This window comes from Lutra lutra, chromosome 1, assembly GCF_902655055.1.
Source record: "Lutra lutra chromosome 1, mLutLut1.2, whole genome shotgun sequence".
Lineage (NCBI taxonomy): Eukaryota > Metazoa > Chordata > Mammalia > Carnivora > Mustelidae > Lutra > Lutra lutra.
In genome coordinates, this window is record NC_062278.1 from 59,432,358 (window position 1) to 59,453,252 (window position 20,895).

The 20,895-nt window shown below is 38.8% G+C and overlaps 1 protein-coding gene across 4 annotated transcripts in view; it reads left to right on the forward strand.

The window, feature by feature from the left end:
- The first annotated feature begins 1,714 nt into the window (after window positions 1-1,714).
- Window positions 1,715-20,895, forward strand: part of CD96 (CD96 molecule) — an 87,078-nt gene continuing 67,897 nt past the window's right edge. For 2 of the 4 annotated variants that reach the window (XM_047724205.1, XM_047724212.1), the window contains exons 1-2: window positions 1,717-1,920; window positions 3,828-4,181. In XM_047724205.1, coding sequence (XP_047580161.1) covers window positions 1,857-1,920; window positions 3,828-4,181 — 418 coding nt within the window. In that variant the 5' untranslated portion in view covers window positions 1,717-1,856. Of the gene's footprint in view, window positions 1,921-3,827; window positions 4,182-20,895 lie in introns of all 4 variants that reach the window. The other 2 variants (XM_047724230.1, XM_047724222.1) reach the window with 2 other exon arrangements.

A 20,895-nucleotide genomic window follows, 5' to 3' on the forward strand; every position in this document is an offset into this window, starting at 1 on the left:
ACGGAATGGGAACACAAACCTGCATATCAAGATCTCCTAGCCTATGTTTGCCACTATATGTCATCACTGTGATTTACTAGAATTTCTGCGGGTTAAGGGAAAGAGACAAAGGCAGTCAGAACAGGGACATCTCCTGACTTCCAGTCAAAGTCTTTGCACTCCCCAGCCTCCGTGAAAGCATCCCTGTCAAGACCACCTGGCCCAACACCTCTAGGGATCTGAAACTAAGTGTGGAGGTGGGCATGGGGGTGAGAATAAAGGTCTGAGGAGCCCTGAGCTAGGAAATAAGTAACTCCATCCTCTGGCCTTTGCAAGAAACATCATTAGCTTTGTGGTGAGAAATTGAAATGATAGTTGTCATGGCGAGTGTTCCCAGTGGTGGTACAGAGGGTATCCTGGTGTAGAGGGTGGAGGGTAGTCTGGACATCCAGGACAGAACCCCTGTTTCACCACATGCAAATCTCTGTTCTCCCAGTTAAATTCTGGTCTTCTAAATGGCAGAGGTAATTCCTTATGTCTTAGCATCGTCCATATTCCTCCCAAGTCCTCCTGCAGGGACAGATCAGTATGTACAAGATAGATCAGTGTATCACGATGTCGTGATACACGATGTCGTGATACACGATGACAATATACATGAAAACAACGTGGCCAGAATTCTCTCTCCCCAAGACCCCCATAAAACAATGACCTTAGGAACACAGCTCCGCCATCTCATGTTGTCTTCAGGCTTGCTGGCTGCCGCCCTATTGTGGTAGTGAAATCAGGGTCACAGAATATTTCACCGATGGTTCATATGGTTGCGTGTAAACACATGTATTTCTTTGGTCTTATTCTTTGTCCATCAACCCTATGCTGTAGTCCTCAGCCCAATGCTTCTTCTCTTAAGGTTGGAAGGTTATTTTGTTTCAAGCTAGAAACACCAGTATGTGGTATCTTACCTGGTGAGGAAGCCATCATATATGAGGAGTCGCCTCCCTAAGCCCCAGTCTCAGTCCTCTGTAAATGGAAGTGACGGGGCAGATATCCCAGGCCTAGTAGCTGGCTGAGGTAGGAGGTTCTCTGCCTTTGGATTCAGGTTGTTTCGGCCTTACTCTCTCTGGTTTTTGGCTGGGACACAGACAAGTTCTTCTGCTGTCGGAAGAAAAAACAAAAAAATCCTCCAGCTGCCGGGGTGAGAGATTCCCTGTCTCACCTCCAGCCTAACCCAGATGGGGGTTGGAAAAGGAGCCCTCCCTTCTCAACACCCCTCCCCCCCACCCAGGAAATGTGGACTTTCCTGCATTAGGCGTGACAATAAAATTCGGTTTGATAGCTGATGTTACCCTCCGTTACTTTTCAGATTTTATTAAAATTAAGTGTGTTAATTCTTTGTTCTTTCACCCAGGAGCCATTCTGGAAAGAAAACATATTTTAAAAGTGAACAGAAAAACTGTTGAGAAAGACACGAAGCTCACATTTGTTAAATGACTTTGTGTTCTTGAAAAGAAATGTATAAAAAGCACATTATGAATCGCTCTGCATGGATTTCCTCTGTTTGGATTTTAGAAGCAGCATGACTGACACAGAGATCCTGAAGGAGAGAATCTTTGGATCCTGAGAAGTCTTTTAATGAAGGTGATACACAAAATTTCAGAGAACAGTTTCAACATTGTTCTGGTGAAGGTTATACTTAGCTCTGAACCACATTACTTTCCTATCTACGTTTCATTTCCTGGGGTCTTGCCAAGTGATAAACAGACCCAGGCATGCAGTAGGTTTGGGGTTTTTCTGCACAAATAGGGGAGCTAGAGTTTGCTTCAAGGCATCAGTTGACGTCCATGATCATGGAAATGCTGGCGTAAGGCCTTCAGGAGATGATGGAGAAAAAATGGACCTACTGTGCTGTCTGTTCCATCATCCAGATGCATTTCGTCAGGGGTAAGCCTTCCAGTTGTCCTGTCTTGTCAGACCGGCTGCTTTGGGGTGTGGGGCCTCTGTTCATTTAAAAAGCTTGTGACTACTGCTGACATTGATCACCAAAGGCAGATCATTGCTAAGGTTTTCAGTTACAAATTTAAGTGGCAGCTATCGGAGAGATGTTAGAGTCTAGAAATGATTACTAATGAGCACTAAAAACAAGAAGGGGATGAGTGGTTTGTGCCACTGCTCTGAGACATTTTCACCCATTTCCTTCCTAAGAGGATCTCTAGAGTAACTGGAAATTATGCTTTTTGGAAATGAAATGCTATCCACATGGTCGTCAGAACAACTCCCGAATTCTAAAAAAAATCACAAAGCCACCAGTGCTGTGGGATCCCTGCTCAACTTTTTCTCTCTCTCAAGGATCCTTTTTCTTTTGTATATAACAAGTATTACTCCTCCAAATATGAATGTCTTTGGGATTTAAACATATGTTGAATTTTACTGAGTCACGTGTAGATATGGACCTGGAAGACAAAGTAGGGTCCTTACAACACTGGGAACCAGTGCCTTTAGGGCCTATTTAAAAATAGCAGGAGGGAAGATTAGTTGTGCATTCCATACCATGAGGGAATTATAGAGAGCCTGAGTGTCTTAAGAATTAACTATGCTTTACAGATAGAGCTACAAAGATCTTAAGGAGAATTTCTAAATCAAAGGAGACTTGGGAATACAATGCTGTGGATAGAATCAGAGGCATATTATCAGGCAGAGGAGAGCTTACAGGGAGCGACATTAAACTGTACTAACCTCTGCCTACCCAAACTTTTGAATCCATGAAAGTGTAATAATTCCCATTTGTCAAGTACCTTAGAGAGAATTGTTTCTTCTCTGTTGCTTGTCATCTTTTTATCTTTTTCCTTTGTGAGCTTCAGTGGTACTTGTCATAATAATATATCATTCCTGGAACAGTGTTCCATTAACGCTAAAATGGAGGCCTCCACTAGAGAAGGCATGTCAAAGGCTCAATGCTTAACATATTTTAAGTGCCTTGTACTATGTGGTCAGAGAGCTGATGGGAGAGGATCTTCTTCTTTTATGTCTAGTATTTCAAAGTGTTGATGACAGATGATGCTGACCATAGTTTATCTTCAGTGGAAACTACTTGAGGTATTTTCTCCTTTCCTCCCCTCAGGAGCCCTAACTGCATGGACATGGAGGTCTTTTTGATGTTCATAGTGAACATCAAATTTCTTACTCTTCTCAACCAATTTGGGAGGCAGTTGGGTTGTTATGAAGGTTAGAGAAAGAGCGCGGACTTTAGGCAACCAAATGCATGTTCTTTTACTGAGGTGTGACTTGAAGCTAGTCACTTAGTCACCCTGTGCCTCAGTTTCTTCTTTGATAGAGTTTTAACATCATTCTGTGGTACATGAGGAGGATTAAATGAAATAGCCTATGGAAAAGCATCTTGTGAACGTAGATTTTTAAAAACAGCCCTACACATATCAGTTATTTTTTCAGTTTCAGAAAATATTATTGGTGTGTTATATGCAGCTCTTAAAAAAAATCAATAATACTCATTGTAAAAGTAGTTGTCATAGTAAGTTTGCTGGTGGACTTCAATTTCTAGTAGGCTTAATTTTATTCACAGGTGGTAAGAGAACTTAAATTATCCTTTGGACAGCCCAACAGACAAAAGAGAAGACTATCTCTCTAGAGTCCTTAAGCAAATGCCTCCTCATTTGTACTGAGTCTCTGCTCCTTTATGGGGATCATGCACTGGCTCCCTCCTATGTGTAAGGCAGCCAGAGAGAAAGTTTCTTAGTTGCTCTCTCACCTCACCAAAGTGACCAAGGTTTAATTAAATAAGAGTCATCCCACATGAATCATGTAAGCGAATGGCTCATGTCCTTCCTTTTCAGGAGTATGGGAAAAAGCAACCAATACAGAAGACATCTATGCTTCCCCTGGCTCTGATGTCAACCTGACCTGTCAAACGTGGAAGAAAGGCTTCTTGGTGCAGATGCAGTGGTCCAAGGTCACTGATAAGTTGGATCTGATTGCCCTTTATCATCCTCAGTATGGCTTTCACTGTAGTAATGGCGGTCCCTGTGAGTCACTGGTGACTTTCACAGAAACTCCCAGAAATGTGTCCACGTGGACTCTGCACTTAAAGAACATGTCATCCTCGCTCACTGGGAAGTATGAGTGTAGCTTTACTCTGTATCCAGAGGGTTTTCGGACTAAAATCTACAACCTAATCCTTCAGACAAGTGGTAAGCATAACTGTAGAGGGAAAGGAGCACACACTTTCACTCAGCTCTCACTCATTCGACAGATGTGTCTTATGTGCCAAGCGTGTGTGAGACACAGTGCTAAGTACACAGAGGTTGGGCAGAAAGAGGTATTGCCCAGAAAGGAAGACAGAAATTCATCACATAATTCCACAAATAAATGTAAAATTGGAACAGTGACAAGTGTTAAGGATAAGTGATAAAGGTATTGTGAAAGAGCATGTAATAAGGGCCAGGGAAATTGACCCTGAGAAAGCAACACAGGAGCAGAAGTCTGAAGAAAGGGTAGACATGAACACCATTTAGGAGGTGGGAAGTTTGTGAGTGATCCAGGGGGAGGGAACAGCTTGTGAGAGGGCTTTGTAGTGTTTGAGGACATGAGAAAATGCCAGCGGGGCTGCAGCGCAGAGGTTAAGGAATGAGGTGGGAGACACGGCAAGGACCAGATCATGTCAGATCTTGTCAGCCATATTTGAAGTTTTGATTTTTATCTAAGAGCCATAGGAAGACATTGAAGTGTTCACAACAAAAGGATGGCATGACATTTATAGCCTGGCTGTACTTGTGTCAGAAAAAGATCGTGCCAGCTTCAGTAGGAGAATAGAACAAAAATGGGCAAGAAGGGAATGATGGGATCGAGCTAGGAGACAGTCCCAGTAGCCCAGAGGAGACAGAGTGATAGTTTGGGTAGACATAGAGAGAAACAACAAATTGAATGCTTTGGGCGTAAAATAGGTGTGACTTGCTAATAGAGTGGATATAGGACAATGGCAGTATGAAGGAAGGGGAGAGAAAAATTTAAGGTGACATGGGAGGAGGTGCCATTCATTGAAGGCATAGGGAGCAGAGTATGTTTGTGGGGGGATGTATGCAAGTGGCTTTGGGTATATGGCCTATTTAGTATTGGGCAGGCAAAGGCACCAAGGAGGCTGCTGGATAGGTAGCATTCACACATATGTGCCTTGGAGGGCTGCATTTGGAGGCAGGAATCCTAGGCTTAAGTTCTAGCTCCTTTCTGGACAGAAATAAATTTTACCCGGGGACTGTCACGTACATTCTCCGAGCCCATCTGGAAAATGATGATAATAATGCCTACCCTAAATTAGTTGGTCCTACAGTAAATGATTTCCATTTACACTAATGGAAAAGAATGAAAATGAAGGCCAACAAATGGAAAATGCACTGGAAATGAAATGTTTTTAAGTCAGGGGAAAAGTGGCCTGGTAATGTAAGAGAAAAACAACAAAAATTAACTCATGAAGGCTGTGCTAAAAGAGGTACAGGACTGCCCAGATCAGGCAACAGGGATGGATTTATTACCTCCTCTCCATCTCTTATCAAGAGATAAGACCAAGGTGTTGGGACAGTCCATCTGGAGACTGGGAGGTCCTCCACCACTATTTTACGATGCCCTATTCCCATTGCTGTTTTCCAGGAAAAAAGAAACACTTGAGTTCAAATTGGGGGGGGGGGGGGCATGGGGGGGGGGGGTTGAACAAAGAAAAATAAGGAGACCTGTGTAGAATAGTGCTTCGTTACACATACTTTGGAGACAGCGACCTGGATTTGAGTGTTGGCTCTGTCGTCTACTATATATCCATATCATCTTTGTCAAGTTATTTCAAGTCTCTACGCTTTTGTTTTCTTATATAACAAGTATGGATAATTATAGACCTCCTTTATAGGTACCATTATTTTGATGATTAAATGGGATAATTTGTGTAAAGCACTTAGCATAGTTCCTGCCGGAGAGTCAGAGTTTGGAAAAGGGTAGTTTTCATTAAGAAGAGTAATAATGATAATGTGTGAACTCTATTTATCAGTTCTTATTTAAAATGGGTCCTCCTCCCTCTTTTTTTAAATATTTGCCTACTATGGAACCCAGTGGAACATTGAACATACATTAGCACAGGTACACGGTGACCTTGGTTTTAGATAAAGTTTTTGTACCTTTTGTCTAAATCTGTAAAATATACTATCGCACCTCTGAGGATCTAAAGCCTCCCCTGAGAACTGGCAAGATGGATTGATGTTCCCTCTAGTAAATAAGGGATAGGGGACAGCTCAACACATGGACAGCACTGGAGAAGAGGTAGTACGTTACTGGGAAAGGAGAGTGGCATTGCCTTTAAGGAAGGCATATTTCTTAAAATAACGGGCAACTCAAAGAAGCCAAGTTTAGCTTTTAAAAACTGCAAATCTCTGGAGAGGCAGAAGCCATATCTACACACTTTGTGGTTAGAAATTTCCCAGTCTTCTGATTGTAACTTTGCTGCTTGTCAGCTGCACCAGATTGAAAAAAAGAAATGGCCTCAGTATTAAAGAAAGAGTTCTGATATTAGATACCGAGTACAAAGAGAGCAACATACGAAAGAGCAAAACAGAAAGGGACAAAACATCCTTCATTACAGAGTGACCAAAAGTGTAAGCCTGGTGGAGAGTGAAAGGGTAGACACTGAACTCAGATGAGGTAGTGCCATTCAAAAGCCCTGTCAAGTCCCCACCCCAATGACACATCTAGTCCCCCATTATTCCTTTGATCTTCCCTCTCCTCTCACTCGTGCCATTTCCCTTGTATACCCCTGGGAGATCTTCAGGTTCACGAGCTAGGTGGGTAAGCAAAGCACATACGAAGTGTAAACACTTACAAAGCACATGAATGGAGGCAAATTGAGATGGTGTATAAGAATCTAAATATGAAAATCTGGAGGACCGCAGGCGCTTGGGACCTTTTGTCTCCTTTCTCTTGTCCTCTGAGCCATTCCCCTCCCCGTCTGTTCATAAAACAGTGTCTGTCCCCATGTTCCGGAAGGCCTGAGAAGGGATTCTGTTCTCTTTTCACAGTATTTTGTTCCTTTGTGTGAGCTGGTGCTCTGAGGCTGCAGATGAGAAATTATAATGAACACTTGGGCTTTGCTTCTTTTTCATTTTCACCTGACAGCGTTTCCTCCTGGGTTAGCTTTCGAGTTACCCCGAGACATGCAGTTTTCTGAGCTAAACCCTTAGTTGCTATAATTAATCCAGGTTTCCTGGATTTTGTTTTCTTATATAAGTGCCTGAGATTGTAGGATTTTTGATGTATTTTAAAATTTGAAGTTACTAGTTTCTGTTATTAAAGGGCAACATGACTCTAATTTCCCAGATCATGAAAAAGCCTTAGAGGGCCATTAACGTTGTGACTGGAAGCAATAGGAGGGGAAGAAGTAATGGTAATCAAGGAGGAGGAGGTAGATAATAGAAGTAGTATAGAATATGATAAAAGAACTATTATATTACTAGTAATGGAATATACTATCTTGATAATATAATCTTGGTAATTTGACTACCCTGTCTAGAAGCATAATGTGCTCTTTGACTCTCTTCCAGTTTTATTGAGAATATAATTGACATACGACATTGTATTTGTTTTAGGTGTGCAACAGATGATTTGATACTTACATACATCTCGTGAAATGATCACCACAATAAGTTTAGTTAATATCCATCACCTCACAGAGTTAATTTTTTTTCTTGTGATGAGAACTTTTAAGATTTACTCTCTTAGCAACTTTCAAATATATGATACAGTATTGTTAACTTTAATTACCAAGCTGTATGTTTTACTTCCAGAATTTATATATCTCATAATTGGAAGTTTGTACCTCTTGACCCTCTTCACCCCTTTCACCCCCACACCCACCTCTGGCAACTGCCAACCTATTCTCTGTACCAATGAATTATTTTGTTTTGTTTTTAAAGTTCCACATAGAAATGAAATCAGAGTATTTGTCTTTCTTTTGTTCATGTAGTATAATGCCTTCAAGATCCATGTTGTCACAAATGGTAGGATTTCCATTTTTTTTAATGAATGAATACTATTTACTTATATATTAGAATATTTTCTTTACCCATTCATTCACTGGAGGACACTTGAGTGGGCACTTGTAAATAGTGCTGCAATGAACATGGGGATGCATATACCTTTTCAAGGTGGTGATTTTATTTTCTTTAGATATATACCTAGAAGTGGAAATGCTGGATCATATGGTAGTCCTGATTTTATTTATTCTTTTTTTAAGATTTTATTTATTTGTTTGAGGGAAAGAGAGAATCTTCAAGCAGACTCCCCACTGAGTGAGGAGCCCAAGGCTGGGCTTGATCCTACCACCCTTGAGATCATGACCTGAGCCACAACCAAGAGCTAGAAGCTTAATTGACTGAGCCACCCAGGTGCCCTGATAATTCTATTTTTAATTTTCTGAGGAGCCTCCATACTGTTTTCCAGAGTGGCTGCACCTGTTTGCATTTCCACCAACAATGCACAAGTGCCTCCTCTTCTCCATATCTTTTCCAGTATTTGTTAACTTACCTTTTTGATAATATTCATTTTAACAGGTGTGAGGTGATATTGTTGTTTTGATTTGCATTTCTCTGTTTAGTGATGGGGAGGCCTTTTCCTTGCCTATTGGATACTTGGATATCTTTTTTTTTTTTAACTTTTTTTTTTTTTTAAGATTTTATTTATTTATTTGACTGGCAGAGATCACAAGTAGGCAGAGAGGCAGGCACAGAGAGAGGGGGAGGCAGGCTCCCCGCCAAGCAGAGAACCCGATGTGGGGCTCAATCCCAGGACCCTGGGATCATGACCTGAGCCAAAGGCAGAGGCTTTAACCTGCTAAGCCACCCAGGCGCCCCTGGATACTTGGTTGGATATCTTATTTGGAAAAGCGTCTGATCAGTTTCTCTGGCCATTTTTAATTTGGATTGTTTGTTTTGTTATTTTTGGGTTGTATGACTTGTTTATATATTTTGGATATTAACCCCTTATCAGATATGTGATTTATAAATATTTTCTCCCATTCCATAGGTTGCCTTTTCACTTTATTGATGTTTTCCTCTGCTGGGAAGAAGCTTTGTAGTTTGATACAGTCCCGTTGCTTATTTTTGCTTTTTTCGCCTTTGGTTTTGGTGTCAAATCCAAAAAATCATTGCCAAGGCCAAAAAATCATTGCTCCTATGTTTTCTTCTACAAGTCTTATGTTTGGAGTTTTACGTTCAAGTTTTTAATCCATTTTGATTTGGGCTTTATGTAGGGTGGAAGACAGGAGTCCAGTTTCATTCTTTTGCATGCAGCTATCCCATTTCCCCAGCATCGTTGTTCAAAGAAACTACGCTTTCCCCATTGTGTCTTCTTGGCTCCTTTCATAATAATATTGTTATACATTAATTGATCCTACATGTGGGTTTATTTCTGGCACTCTCTTTCACTGATGTATGTGTCTATTTTTTAGCATGGTTTGTTCTTGAGCTTGAATGCTGGCTCTTCTTAAATTCTTATATTCAATCTTTATCCAACAAATATTTTTGAGTGCTTAAAATACAGGGACACAATCCAGATATGACTCTGTCGTCAGGAATCATGAAGTTCAATGGGAAGAGACAAAATAACCAAAAAAACAAACAAACAAAGGCCAAATTGCAACAGTGAAAAGTGCTCTTGCAGTCAGAAAGTGGTGTTTTGAGAAGATGTAATAGGAAAATCAGGAACGGTTTCCTGGGGAAGTGATGCTTGAGCAGGAATTAACTAGATAAATATGGTGAAGACAGCTTTACATAAAACAGGATGTGTAAAGGCTCTGTGGTGGTTAGGAGATATTGCAAGTATGGGGCGTTTTCAAAGGTATGGCTTGAGCAGAAGGATTAAAAGGGAAGCCTTTGAAGAAGAGGCTAGTTAGAAACTTAAGTTTTACCTTTATCCTAGGAGCTATGGAAACTAATTGGAAGGTGGTTGTTGATTTTTTTTGAATTTTGCATTTCAAAAGATCTTTATTGCAAGATTATAGAGAATTGATTGAGAAAAGATAGAGAGGATAATGTAGGTAAGTTAAGACAGGACAGAAATCTAAGCAAGATAACACTGAGTAGAGTGGCAGTGAGGTACCTGGGGAGAAGTGTTCAAATTAGAAGTATATTTAAGAGATTCACCCTACAGGATGTGGTGTTGGATTGCATGCGTGGAATGAGGAACAAAAAGCAGTATCAAGAATGACACTTTGGTTTTGAATGTGTGGAACAGGAAAAAATCGGGGGATGACCCCTTATGTTAGGAAAAACTGGAGGACAACCCAATCATGCAGGGGTTGTTTGGAGTTGGACTGAATTTTATTTTGTACATGTTGAGTTACATGGGAAGTTGACACATTGAGGAGATAAGGAAAGAGATATACAACTCCTGTTCTAGAAGAGAGGTTTAAGCTGAAGATACCAATTGGTGAACTATATGAGTATATGCTAACTGAGGTTTGGGGAGTGAAAGAGCTCATGTAGGCAGAGAAAATCAAGTGAGAAAAGCAATGTAGCCCTTCAGCTGAGATAGATGGAGAAAGATAAATCTTCAAAGGATTAGAAGAGAGACTCAAGAGGCAGCAGTAAAACCGGGAGAGAATTTGACTCACAAAAAAACTAGAATGATAATATTTCCTGAAAGGAGTAACTATCAATTCTGATGTTTCTGAAAGGATAACATGGTTATTGGATTATATTTAGGAACAAGGATGTTATTGATCACCTTAACAGAGGCTGTTTCTGTGGCACGGAAGAGAGATGGAAGTCAGACTCAGGGGAGCACAGGAGTGAGTAGGAGGCAAGGAAATGGAGACAATAAATGTTGACACAACTTCTAAGAAACCTGTCAGGACTAAGGGGAACGGTATGAGTGCTCAAATGAGGGTTTGCGTCAGCGTTGTGCGGTAGTGGGTTGGTTTTAATTAATGCAAGATGACTGGCTAAGCTTCAAAACCAAGTCAGAGTTGAAAGAGAGTGTTTAAATAAACCATAGAAAAACTACAATAAATAAACTAAGGTTTCTGAGAATATAGGGGCAATGAGATCTATAACATCAGTACTACAGGTATCCTGAAATTGGACAAAAGGACAGTTTTTTAAAATTATGTAACAGGAAGAAGGAAATTGGAATAAGTGCATATGATGAGGGCGGTGCCCTCTTCTATTTTCTCTAAAATGGGAAACATGGGGCACCTGGGTGGCACAATTGGTTAAACATCCAACTCTTGGTTTCGGTTCAGATTGTGATCTCAGGGTCATGAAATGGAGGCCCTGCATCACAAACCTGCATCAGGTTCGGGTTGGTGTGGAGTCCACTGTGGAGCCCACTGGGGATACTCTCTCCCTCTCCCATTGCCCCTCCTGGTTGTTCTCCTTTTCTTCTCTCTCTCTCTCTTTCTCATAAATAAATCTTCAAAAATAAATTAAATTAAATTAAATGAAATAGGATACAAAGTTTTCTTCAGGTAGAGAGAGGGGAGGAGTCTTCAGAAAAGAGATTGGCCAAAGTTCCCTCTATGAATAGAGGGAAAATAAGGTAACTCGGTAAATGTATTTGAATTTTCAGTTAGTGTAGATTATACGTGTGAGTATGGTAAGAAGTTGTAGTGAAGACAATTTCCTTTCACCGGTAGTGCTTGGCTGCTTGGGTCTGCGCATTAAAAAGTAGATAGCGGTAGTTAACTATTGGATTCCCTATATATTAGCAAGGGGTGAGGGGAAAGAGCCAAGGGATTTGGGATATTAGCAAGAATGTTACTGTAATGATGGACTGTGGATCTTTTCTAGATAATGAGGGAGGTAAAGCAAAGAAAGCTCATGGATTGGGAGAAAGTAGAAATCAACTCATTTAAAGACTGAATGAGGACAAAGAACAGTTGAGACAAAATGAGTTGCACAAAACAACCAGCAGGAGTGTTTTTTGTAGTGATTTTGTAGGTGGAGCAGTTAGATGTGGCACAGAGATTCCAAACGGGATCGTGACAGTGGACAGCAGAAATGGAGTGGAGACAGTAGGGATAACAGTGGCAGACTGAGGGGCCAGGTGGTCGATGGGCAATGGCACGGTAACTGAAATGACTTGGGATTGTATCAGGGTTGCAATCTGGATAACGGAGATCTTCAAAGAATAATGGATGAGGACTGGGACATCAGAGTGGGAGCTGGCAAACTTGAAGGACCACATACCAAATAGTTCAGGCTTTGTCCATACAGCCTGTACAACCTCTGTCAAAACTGTTCAACTCTGCTGTACCATGAAAGTACTTACAGTCAATATGTAAGCTAAGGGGACTGGCTGTGTTGCTGCAGAACTTGATTTACCAAAGCAGCCACCAGATTTGACCCACAGGCCATAGTTTTTTACAGTCACCGAGTAAGAGGATAATAGCAGTGAATCTGGAGAGAGAAGGATTAGTTTTTCTCAAAGTATGTTACATATAGCTGGCAATACTCAAGATGAATTCAGATGATTTATGAAAAGATTTTAAAACCTCTAATTGTGGAAAGTTTCAAACATGCAAAATTATATATTATAGTATAATGAGCTCCCACAGAGTAAACATGCAACTTCAGTCATTATTAACTCACAGTCTTGTTTCATTTACCCTTAGCAACTACCACCTCCCAGATTAAACTGTTCCAAAATATCTTATTTATTTTAGAATGATTCTTTGAAAGCTAAAAATGATGTATATATATAAAACCATGATACCACTACCAGAACTAAAAATAACTAGTAAATTCTTAATACCGTGAAATATCCAGTTGACCTCATAGTTGTTATTTTTATATTTTGGTTATTTAAATTGGATTCACATCAATTCAAAGTACTGTGATAATGTGAAAACTCGCTTTTATTTTTTTATTTTAATTTAATTTTTAAATTTATTTTTTAAAGATTTTATTTATTTATTTGACAGAGAGAGACACAGTGAGAGAGGAAACACAAGCAGGGGGAGTAGGAGAAGGAGAAGCAGGGTTCCTGCTGAGCAGGAAGCCTGATGCGGGGCTCAACCCCAGGGTCCTGGGATCATGACCTGAGCCCAAGGCAGCCTCCAAGCCACCTGAGCCACCCAGGCGCCCCTCTTGTATTTTTTTTTCAAAGATTTTATTTATTTATTTGAGAAAGATAGAGAGCATGTGCGTAGGGGGTAAGAGGCAGAGGGAGAGGGAGAAGCAGACTCCCTGCTAAGTGGAGAGCAGGACACCCCAAAACTCCCTTTTAATCTGAAGATTATTTTATATTTATTTATATTTTATATTTATATTCTATATATTTTTCTTCTCCAAAATATTTGCTAAGTAAATTTGGCTCTTTATCCTGTAAAATTAGCCACAGCCTGGATTTTGCTCCTGTATCCCTTGGTATCTCCATGTTCCTTGTTTACTATTTTGTCGAATATAGAGATTTGATCACATTAACTTTTTGTTTTTATTTTTTGTGTTTTTTGGCACAAGTACTTCATAGATGATATTGCATAGTTATATCAGACGCACATAATGTCTGGTTATGTGATGTTAAGCGCCATTGATAAGTATTGCCTAGATCCATTAATTCATTGTGGGTTGACAAAGAGTGTTGCTCAAATTCTATCATTCTTGTATTTATTACCTGAAGTCTTCTTATAGAGAAATTTCCTCTCAGGAGACAATTATTTAATAGATGTACAGTTGGTATAAGAAAAACAAACAGATGCTTGATTCTTTCCCTTTATTTATCAGTTTTAAAAATGAGTTGGCTCACTAGCACTCTTATAAGGCGATCAAAAAGTATTTTGTATTAAGTATTATGAATTCAGGGGCGCCTGGGTGGCTCTGTGGGTTAAAGTCTCTGCCTCTGGCTCAGGTCATGATCTCAGGGTCCTGGGATCGAGCCCTGCATCGGGCTCTCTGCTCAGCGGGGAGCCTGCTTCCCCCTCTCTCTCTGCCTGTCTCTCTGCCTACTTGTGATCTCTCTCTGTCAGATAAATAAATAAAATATTTTTTAAAACGTATTATGAATTCATGTGAATTTGAACATATTGATGAATTTCAGTTCATTATGGTTATTATCCTTGTTATGCTGAAAATGTCATGTGTGTAAAATCTATTAGTGCTCTGTGATATAAGTTGCAGATATTTTCCAAGTTTGTCATCTGTCCTTACTTGCTTATGATACTGTTTCCAATGCAGTGTAATTCTTACTTTTATGGAAAAAGTTTTCCCCATTCTCAGATTATATAGAAATTCACTCAGCGTTATTTCTAACACTTGCATGGATTTTTATTAGCATTTACATTTGTGATGCCAGATTTCAAGTATTTAAAAATGTGCCTAAGTTTCTACTTTTGTATCTCTCTAATACTTTCTATATTTTCTGTTTTTCCTTTCTATAGTTTAGAAATTTTCTTTTGACTTATACTTCCAATTCACAAATCGTATTTATTGTGATGTCCAATTAAGTTTTCAACCCAATCAAATTAGTTCTTAATTTCTGATCTAATATTTTTAAGTTACTGCTTTTGGTAGATTTTTAATTCTTTGATGAAATTGTCCATTCTTTCATTTACTTATCTTTGTCTCTATTCTTGAGTATATTAAAAAGAGCTATTTTAAACCTGGCGATTTCACAGACCTTTACCCCTGGGGCTAATAATACATTATATGTTAATTTTTAAAAAAGCTATTTTAATATTCTTGTTGGATAACTTCAACGTCAGGATCATTCTTATGTCTGTTTCTATGTTTATTTTCTCTCTCTCTCTCTCTTCTTCTCTTTTTGCAACTTCTTCCAGCAAATATTTTCCTTTCATTATTACAGTCAGCATATATATAATGTACATATTATATATATTATATATTAATAAAATAAGCCCAACAGAACAGTGCTAAAATTAATGGTTTAAAAATTTTCTGTTCTTAAATTAAGAGGAAAAAAGAGAGAACTATATATGTAATCTTTTCTATTTACCCTTTTATTTACCGTTTCCTGTGCACTTCATTCCACCTCATGAAGTTACTAGTTGGTATCGTTTCCTTTCAGCATAAAGGACTTTAGAATTTCCTATAAGACAAATCTACTTGCAATGAATCCTGCTTTTTCATTTTTACTTTTGAAGGATAGTTTCACTGAACGCAGCATTCTTAAGTGGGCTGCTTTTTCTTTCAGCCTTCATTTTGAATATATCTTCTGATCTCCGTTTTTTCTGGTGAGAAGTGAGCCATTAATTGTATTATTGGTCTCTGCAGGTGGTTGTTCTTTTTTGTTGCATTTTTCTTGCTTATTTCACTTACTGCTTCCTAATTCCCTCTTTGCTTTTGGCTTCCAGCAGGTATAATATGCCTGGGTGGGTTTCTCCTTGTGTTTGACTTCTTTGAGTTTTAAGATTCCTGGAGGTTAGATTACCCTGGAGGTAGACTAACTTCACAGAAAGTTTTTAAAAATCAAATATGAGGGGCGCCTGGGTGGCTCAGTGGGTTAAAGCCTCTGCCTTCGGCTCGGGTCATGGTCCCAGGGTCCTGGGATCGAGCCCCACGTCGGGCTCTCTGCTCAGCAGGGAGCCTGCTTCCTCCCCTCTCTCTCTCTGCCTGCCTCTCTGCCTACTTGTGATCTCTGTCTGTAAAATGAATAAATAAAATCTTTAAAAAAAAATCAAATATGAAGTCTGGGGCCATTATTTCTTCAAGCGTTTGTTCTGTCCCACTCTCTTTCATCTCTCCTGCTATTGACTCCCATTGCCTACATGCAAGGACACTTGATATTGTCTTGTATGGCTTTGAAGCTCTGTTTTCCTTCAATCTTCTTTCTCCCTTTTCTTCAGATTATATATATATATAATATATATATATATATATATATTATATATATATATATATATAATAATAATCTAAATATATATATATTTAGATTATTTATCTGGGAGAAAAAGAGAGAGAGACAACACAGGTGGGAGGGGCAGCAGGAGAGGGAGAGAGAGAGTCTTAAGCAGATTCCACGCTGAGTGCAGAGCCTGATGTGGGGCTCGGTCTCATGACCCTGAGATCATGACCTAAGCCAAAACCAAGTGTCAGATGCTTAACCAACTGCACCATCCAGGTGCCCCTAGGTTATTTATATTAATCAATATTCAAATATACTGATTCTTTAGCTTCTGCCCTCTCAGATTGGCTGTTGACCATCCCTAGTAAATTTTTCATTATTTTTTGTTACTGACTTTTCAACTCTAGAATAATTATTTGGCTCGTTTGATAGTTTTCTATTTCTCCACTAAGATTCCCTATTTTTTGAGTCATTTCATCATCTTTTGTTTTAATCCCATGAATATTCTTATAAGAACTGCTTTAATGTCTGTTAAAGCCAATGTAGGAATCAGTTTCAACTAACTGTTTTTTTTCCTGAGCATGGACATGCTTTCCTCTTTTCTTCATGTATCATCTTTTTGTTGTTGTTGTTGTTGAAAACTAGGCATAAAAATAATAATAATAATGTGACAACTCTAAATCCAGTGGAGTTTTTTTAAGTTTCCTTTTTTTTTTAATTTTGATAACTAACCATACCTAAATTATAAAATCTGTTTCCTCGTCAGTGTGTGAAGATTTTTCTGCTCAGCTTTTTATTATACTTATTATGTCTTTAGTTTAGTTTCCAACAAATTGCCCCTGCATTAGCAAAGCCCCTTTATTGGTCCACCAATGAATTTGACAAAAGTTGTGCTCAAATTCCTCAAGCCTGTTAGGTTTCCACCCCCTACATATAGATGTGTGTGTGCTGGGTTGAGGGGGGTGGTTAGAGGGTGCGTTCAAAGTTGCAGACCGTAACACGATCTCCCTTGGCTTTTGCTTTTCAATAAGCTCCCCGAGGTCTCCCCACTCACCTGTGTATTTTCCCAATCAGCCTGGGATGGGTAGACAACTTATCTTAGCTATTCCATGACTCTCTAATTTCCAGACTCTCCATGTTAAATGTCCGTCTGGTCTGCTACTCACCCCAAATGGGATTTGCAAACCCATGCTAACCAAGCTTCAGTTTTTCTCTGTTTTCCTACTAAGTTTGTGCCTGTTAGCTAACAAAGTGAAGGATCTACACACTCAGATCTAATTTAAGTCTGCTTCTTCTGGAAGAAAAGCTGCTGTTTCTTGCAGCCATCTCCAAGATGGTAAAGCTACCTTTCTCACTGACAACACTGGGGAAGGGAAATGGAAGGATTCCTAGGCAAGCAGAGTAAAGACTCCTGCTATTCTACTGAAGTTCTAGCGTTTTTCTAAGAAGAGATGTTTCTCAATTACATGTTTGCCTTTGGTCTTGAAATGATAGTTTTTATAATTTGCTCAGTTTCATACATGTCTTTTCTCACTGACCTTTTCGTGGTCCCATAGCCACAAGCACCTCAATCCTCCCCCTGCCCCATTTGTGATCCTTATATTTTCTCTTTATTTTATTTTTTAAAGTTTATTTATTTATTTATTTATTTGAGAGAGACAGACAGTGAGAGAGGGAATGCAAGCAGGGGAAGTGGGAGAGGGAGAAGCAGGCTTCCCGCTGAGTATGGAGCCCAATGTGGGAATTAATCCCAGGGCCCTAGGATCATGACTAAGCTGAAGGCAGAAGCTTAATGACTGAGCCACTAGGTGCCCTTTTTGCATTATTTTAAAATATGTATTTATTACTACTCTCTTCCTTATAACAATGATTTATTTTTAGTGCTAAAGGTGAACATAGATTCAACACTCACCCCAGACTTTACATAAATCTCTCCCAGTCTAAAGTGTATTCTGTTGGAGAATCCTCAGGAAGTGCTCATGGGAGCAATATTCCCTGACTTCTTACACATGGCTCTAACAGGTTTTATGTAGTCTTCATATCAAAAAGCTAATTTTGCTGAATATAAAATCATTAGCTCACATTTTCTTTCCTTGAGTACATTAAATATGTTGCTACATTATTTTTTGGCATAAAGAATTGCTGTCAAAAAGTTAATAATAATCCTATTTTTCCATAACTGACTTTTAAAAAATGCCATTATAGTAATTTGCTTAATGTCTATTCTGAGCCTATTTTCCTACTTTTTCAGTATACTCTTTTAATATGTATTTGCTAATCATTTTCTACTTTAAGAAACTGTACTTGAATTACAATTTTTAGGCTTTTTTTCTGTCTACTGCTTATTTACTTCAGTGCCTTCTATTATACACACTTTCAATCTTCTTTGCTTATCATTTTCTTTGAAAGTGATACTTTTTCTTTTAAAATCTATTATTTATTAATTTATTTAAAAATTCCCTTTTATTCGATTTTAAAATTTCTTTTAGTTCATTAACTTTTGGGCCAATATGTTCTTGTTTTTCTTCTAGTTTGCTCTTAATTTCTACAATGAGGTGTTATTTCCAACCCATTCCTGGATTCTCTCACCTGTCTCTGCTGAGCTTCCCTCCTTCCAGTTGACTCATTTAGCAGTCTTGTTAAAATTTTTTGCAGTTCATATCATTTCCCTTATTTCTTTCACCTCGTTTTGAGTTATTAGTCTACAGTTTTTATTTACTGTGAAATTATCTTTTTCTATTATGCTGCCATTGTTGAGGGGATATTCTTTTGTTCTCTCTTCTCTTTTTTCTCATGGTCTCTTTATGTGTGATTTTACCCCATTCCTTTTCTATTGCTCACGCTTAAGGTAAATGCATGTTGATTTTTGCTATGGAAGGGTGGACCAGGCTAGCTTTTTTAAAGTCTCCAGCATCTCTAGAGCCCTCTCTTCTGTTATTTTCAAGGTAAATAATATGCTATTGTACTTTCTGAGATACGCTTCTTTTCCTTCTATCCCTCACTTTTATCTAAATTGCTTGTTTGCTTTCTCCTTTTGGACCTATACTGTTTAATTTGGATTCTACTCCCAGGGTTTTCTTCCCAGTACGGGATCTGTCTAAAAAGCACTCGCTGTCCCAGCACTGACAAGCCTCTTCTTGTTTCCCTTGAAGGTACTGGTAAAAAATCTGATGCCTGCAAACTCCTTTCTACTTTTCTGCTGCTGTTCTCAGATTAGTCTGCATGTCTTTCCAGTTGCTTTTGTTGGGGGGTGAGGGAGGGGGTAGAGGAGAAGTTCTCTAGTTCTGAGGGAAATAAGAAGCCCAGTCGATTTTCCTTGTTGATTTCTGCTCAGTTGCTGATACTGCAGTGGTCCAGTGATATGTCCCCATCGATTAATGGGGACGTACTGTTAATGAGTGTTCCTACACATATTTCCTATGTGTTTTTAGGTTTGCTGCTCTAGTTACTTTGTCTGTTTTTATAGGGAGTTTCAGGAATATTTAAAAAGTGAGGTTGGTTGCATTCCCAACTTCCCAGAATCTGGATCAACTTTACAAAAATTTAATACTTACATATTTGGGTAATATATATTAAAATATAATTAACATATCAAGTGGATTTCATGCACTTCTCAAATATTAGTGCCTAGACCATCCTTTGTTTAAAATAAACTTATGTAAGTAAAACAATTATAAAAACAATTACAGTAATATCAGGAATAAAATTAAATGGTAGTAATGATAGTAATGATGGTAAGCAGTCCTGGCAAGCAGTTTCAGTGGTAGTATACAAATAACTCTAATTTGGAAGTACTGTTATAGCTAAATTGTCTTAAGCATAAAAGACAGGATTTTTTTTTCTTTTAATAATGGGATTGGAATAATATTTGGAAGTGGTAATGAGGAGCAAGAAAGGCGCTGGTCCCACCTCCTCATTTTGAGGAAATAAGGGCATAAGAAAATAAACAGCCACTATTTGAGAATGATGTAGGAAAGATGTGCCTAATGGAGAGGCCTGGTTTCAATTAAGGAAGGCAGGAGGAATGAATTTTCAGTAAAGCTTCTATTGCTAAGACATTGGAATATAATGAAGTCCTACAGGGTGCATAAACCAAACTGAGAAATATTTCACTTAAAAATAAATGCCGTTAATAATAATGAGGATACTCATACCCATTAAATTCATAGAATTTTTTTAAAAATGTATTTATTTATTTGACAGAGAGAGAGATCACAAGTAGGCAGAGAGGCAGGCAGAGAGGGAGGAAGGGAAGCAGACTCCCTGCTGAGCAGAGAGCCTGATGTGGGGCTCAATCCCAGGACCCTGAGATCATGACCTGAGCCGAAGGCAGAGTCTTAACCCACTGAGCCACCCAGGTGCCCCCAAAATTCACAGAATAAGTAGCTGAATGGTCAGAAGAAAGCTGTTAGTATAAGGATAATCCTTGCTATATAGGTTATAGTAGTTTAAATAAACTAAAAACCCAAACTGAAAGAATGTATGATTCAGTAATTGGAAATGACAAACCAAATGATGATGTATATATATGACAGCAAAAAAAATCGAGCAAAAATACGGGTAACATTTGTTGGTTAAAAGGACTGCAAAGCATGAGAAAACATATGCATACAAACAAGAGTTGTATAGACATGGAAAAAAGAAAATCAGATTTTCGGAATATTAAGATGATAGAGTTCATTTGTAAACTATTCTTTGATGTTATTGTAGTTTAGTCACAAATGCGTATGTGTGTGTGTATGACTTCGCAAGGAGAGCCTGGGAAACTGATATTTGTCTCATATGACCTTTAAAATGAAGAATAAATAAATAAATAATCCATTAGCATTAGTGCCTTCTTCAGAGTTTCCTTATGTATCTTTTTATATCATTCCCTCTTTGGAGGAATATTTGTAAGTTCTAAAAAGACAGCTCAGAGGGGCAATAAGGCAGTAAAAAGATCAGCGAACGGCAGAGTCTGGCAGGAGGGAGGGATGAATAGGTGGAGCACAGAGGACTTTTAGGGCAGCGACACTATTCTGTGTGACACTGCAATGGTAAATACAGGTCATTATACAGCCCTCAACACCCATG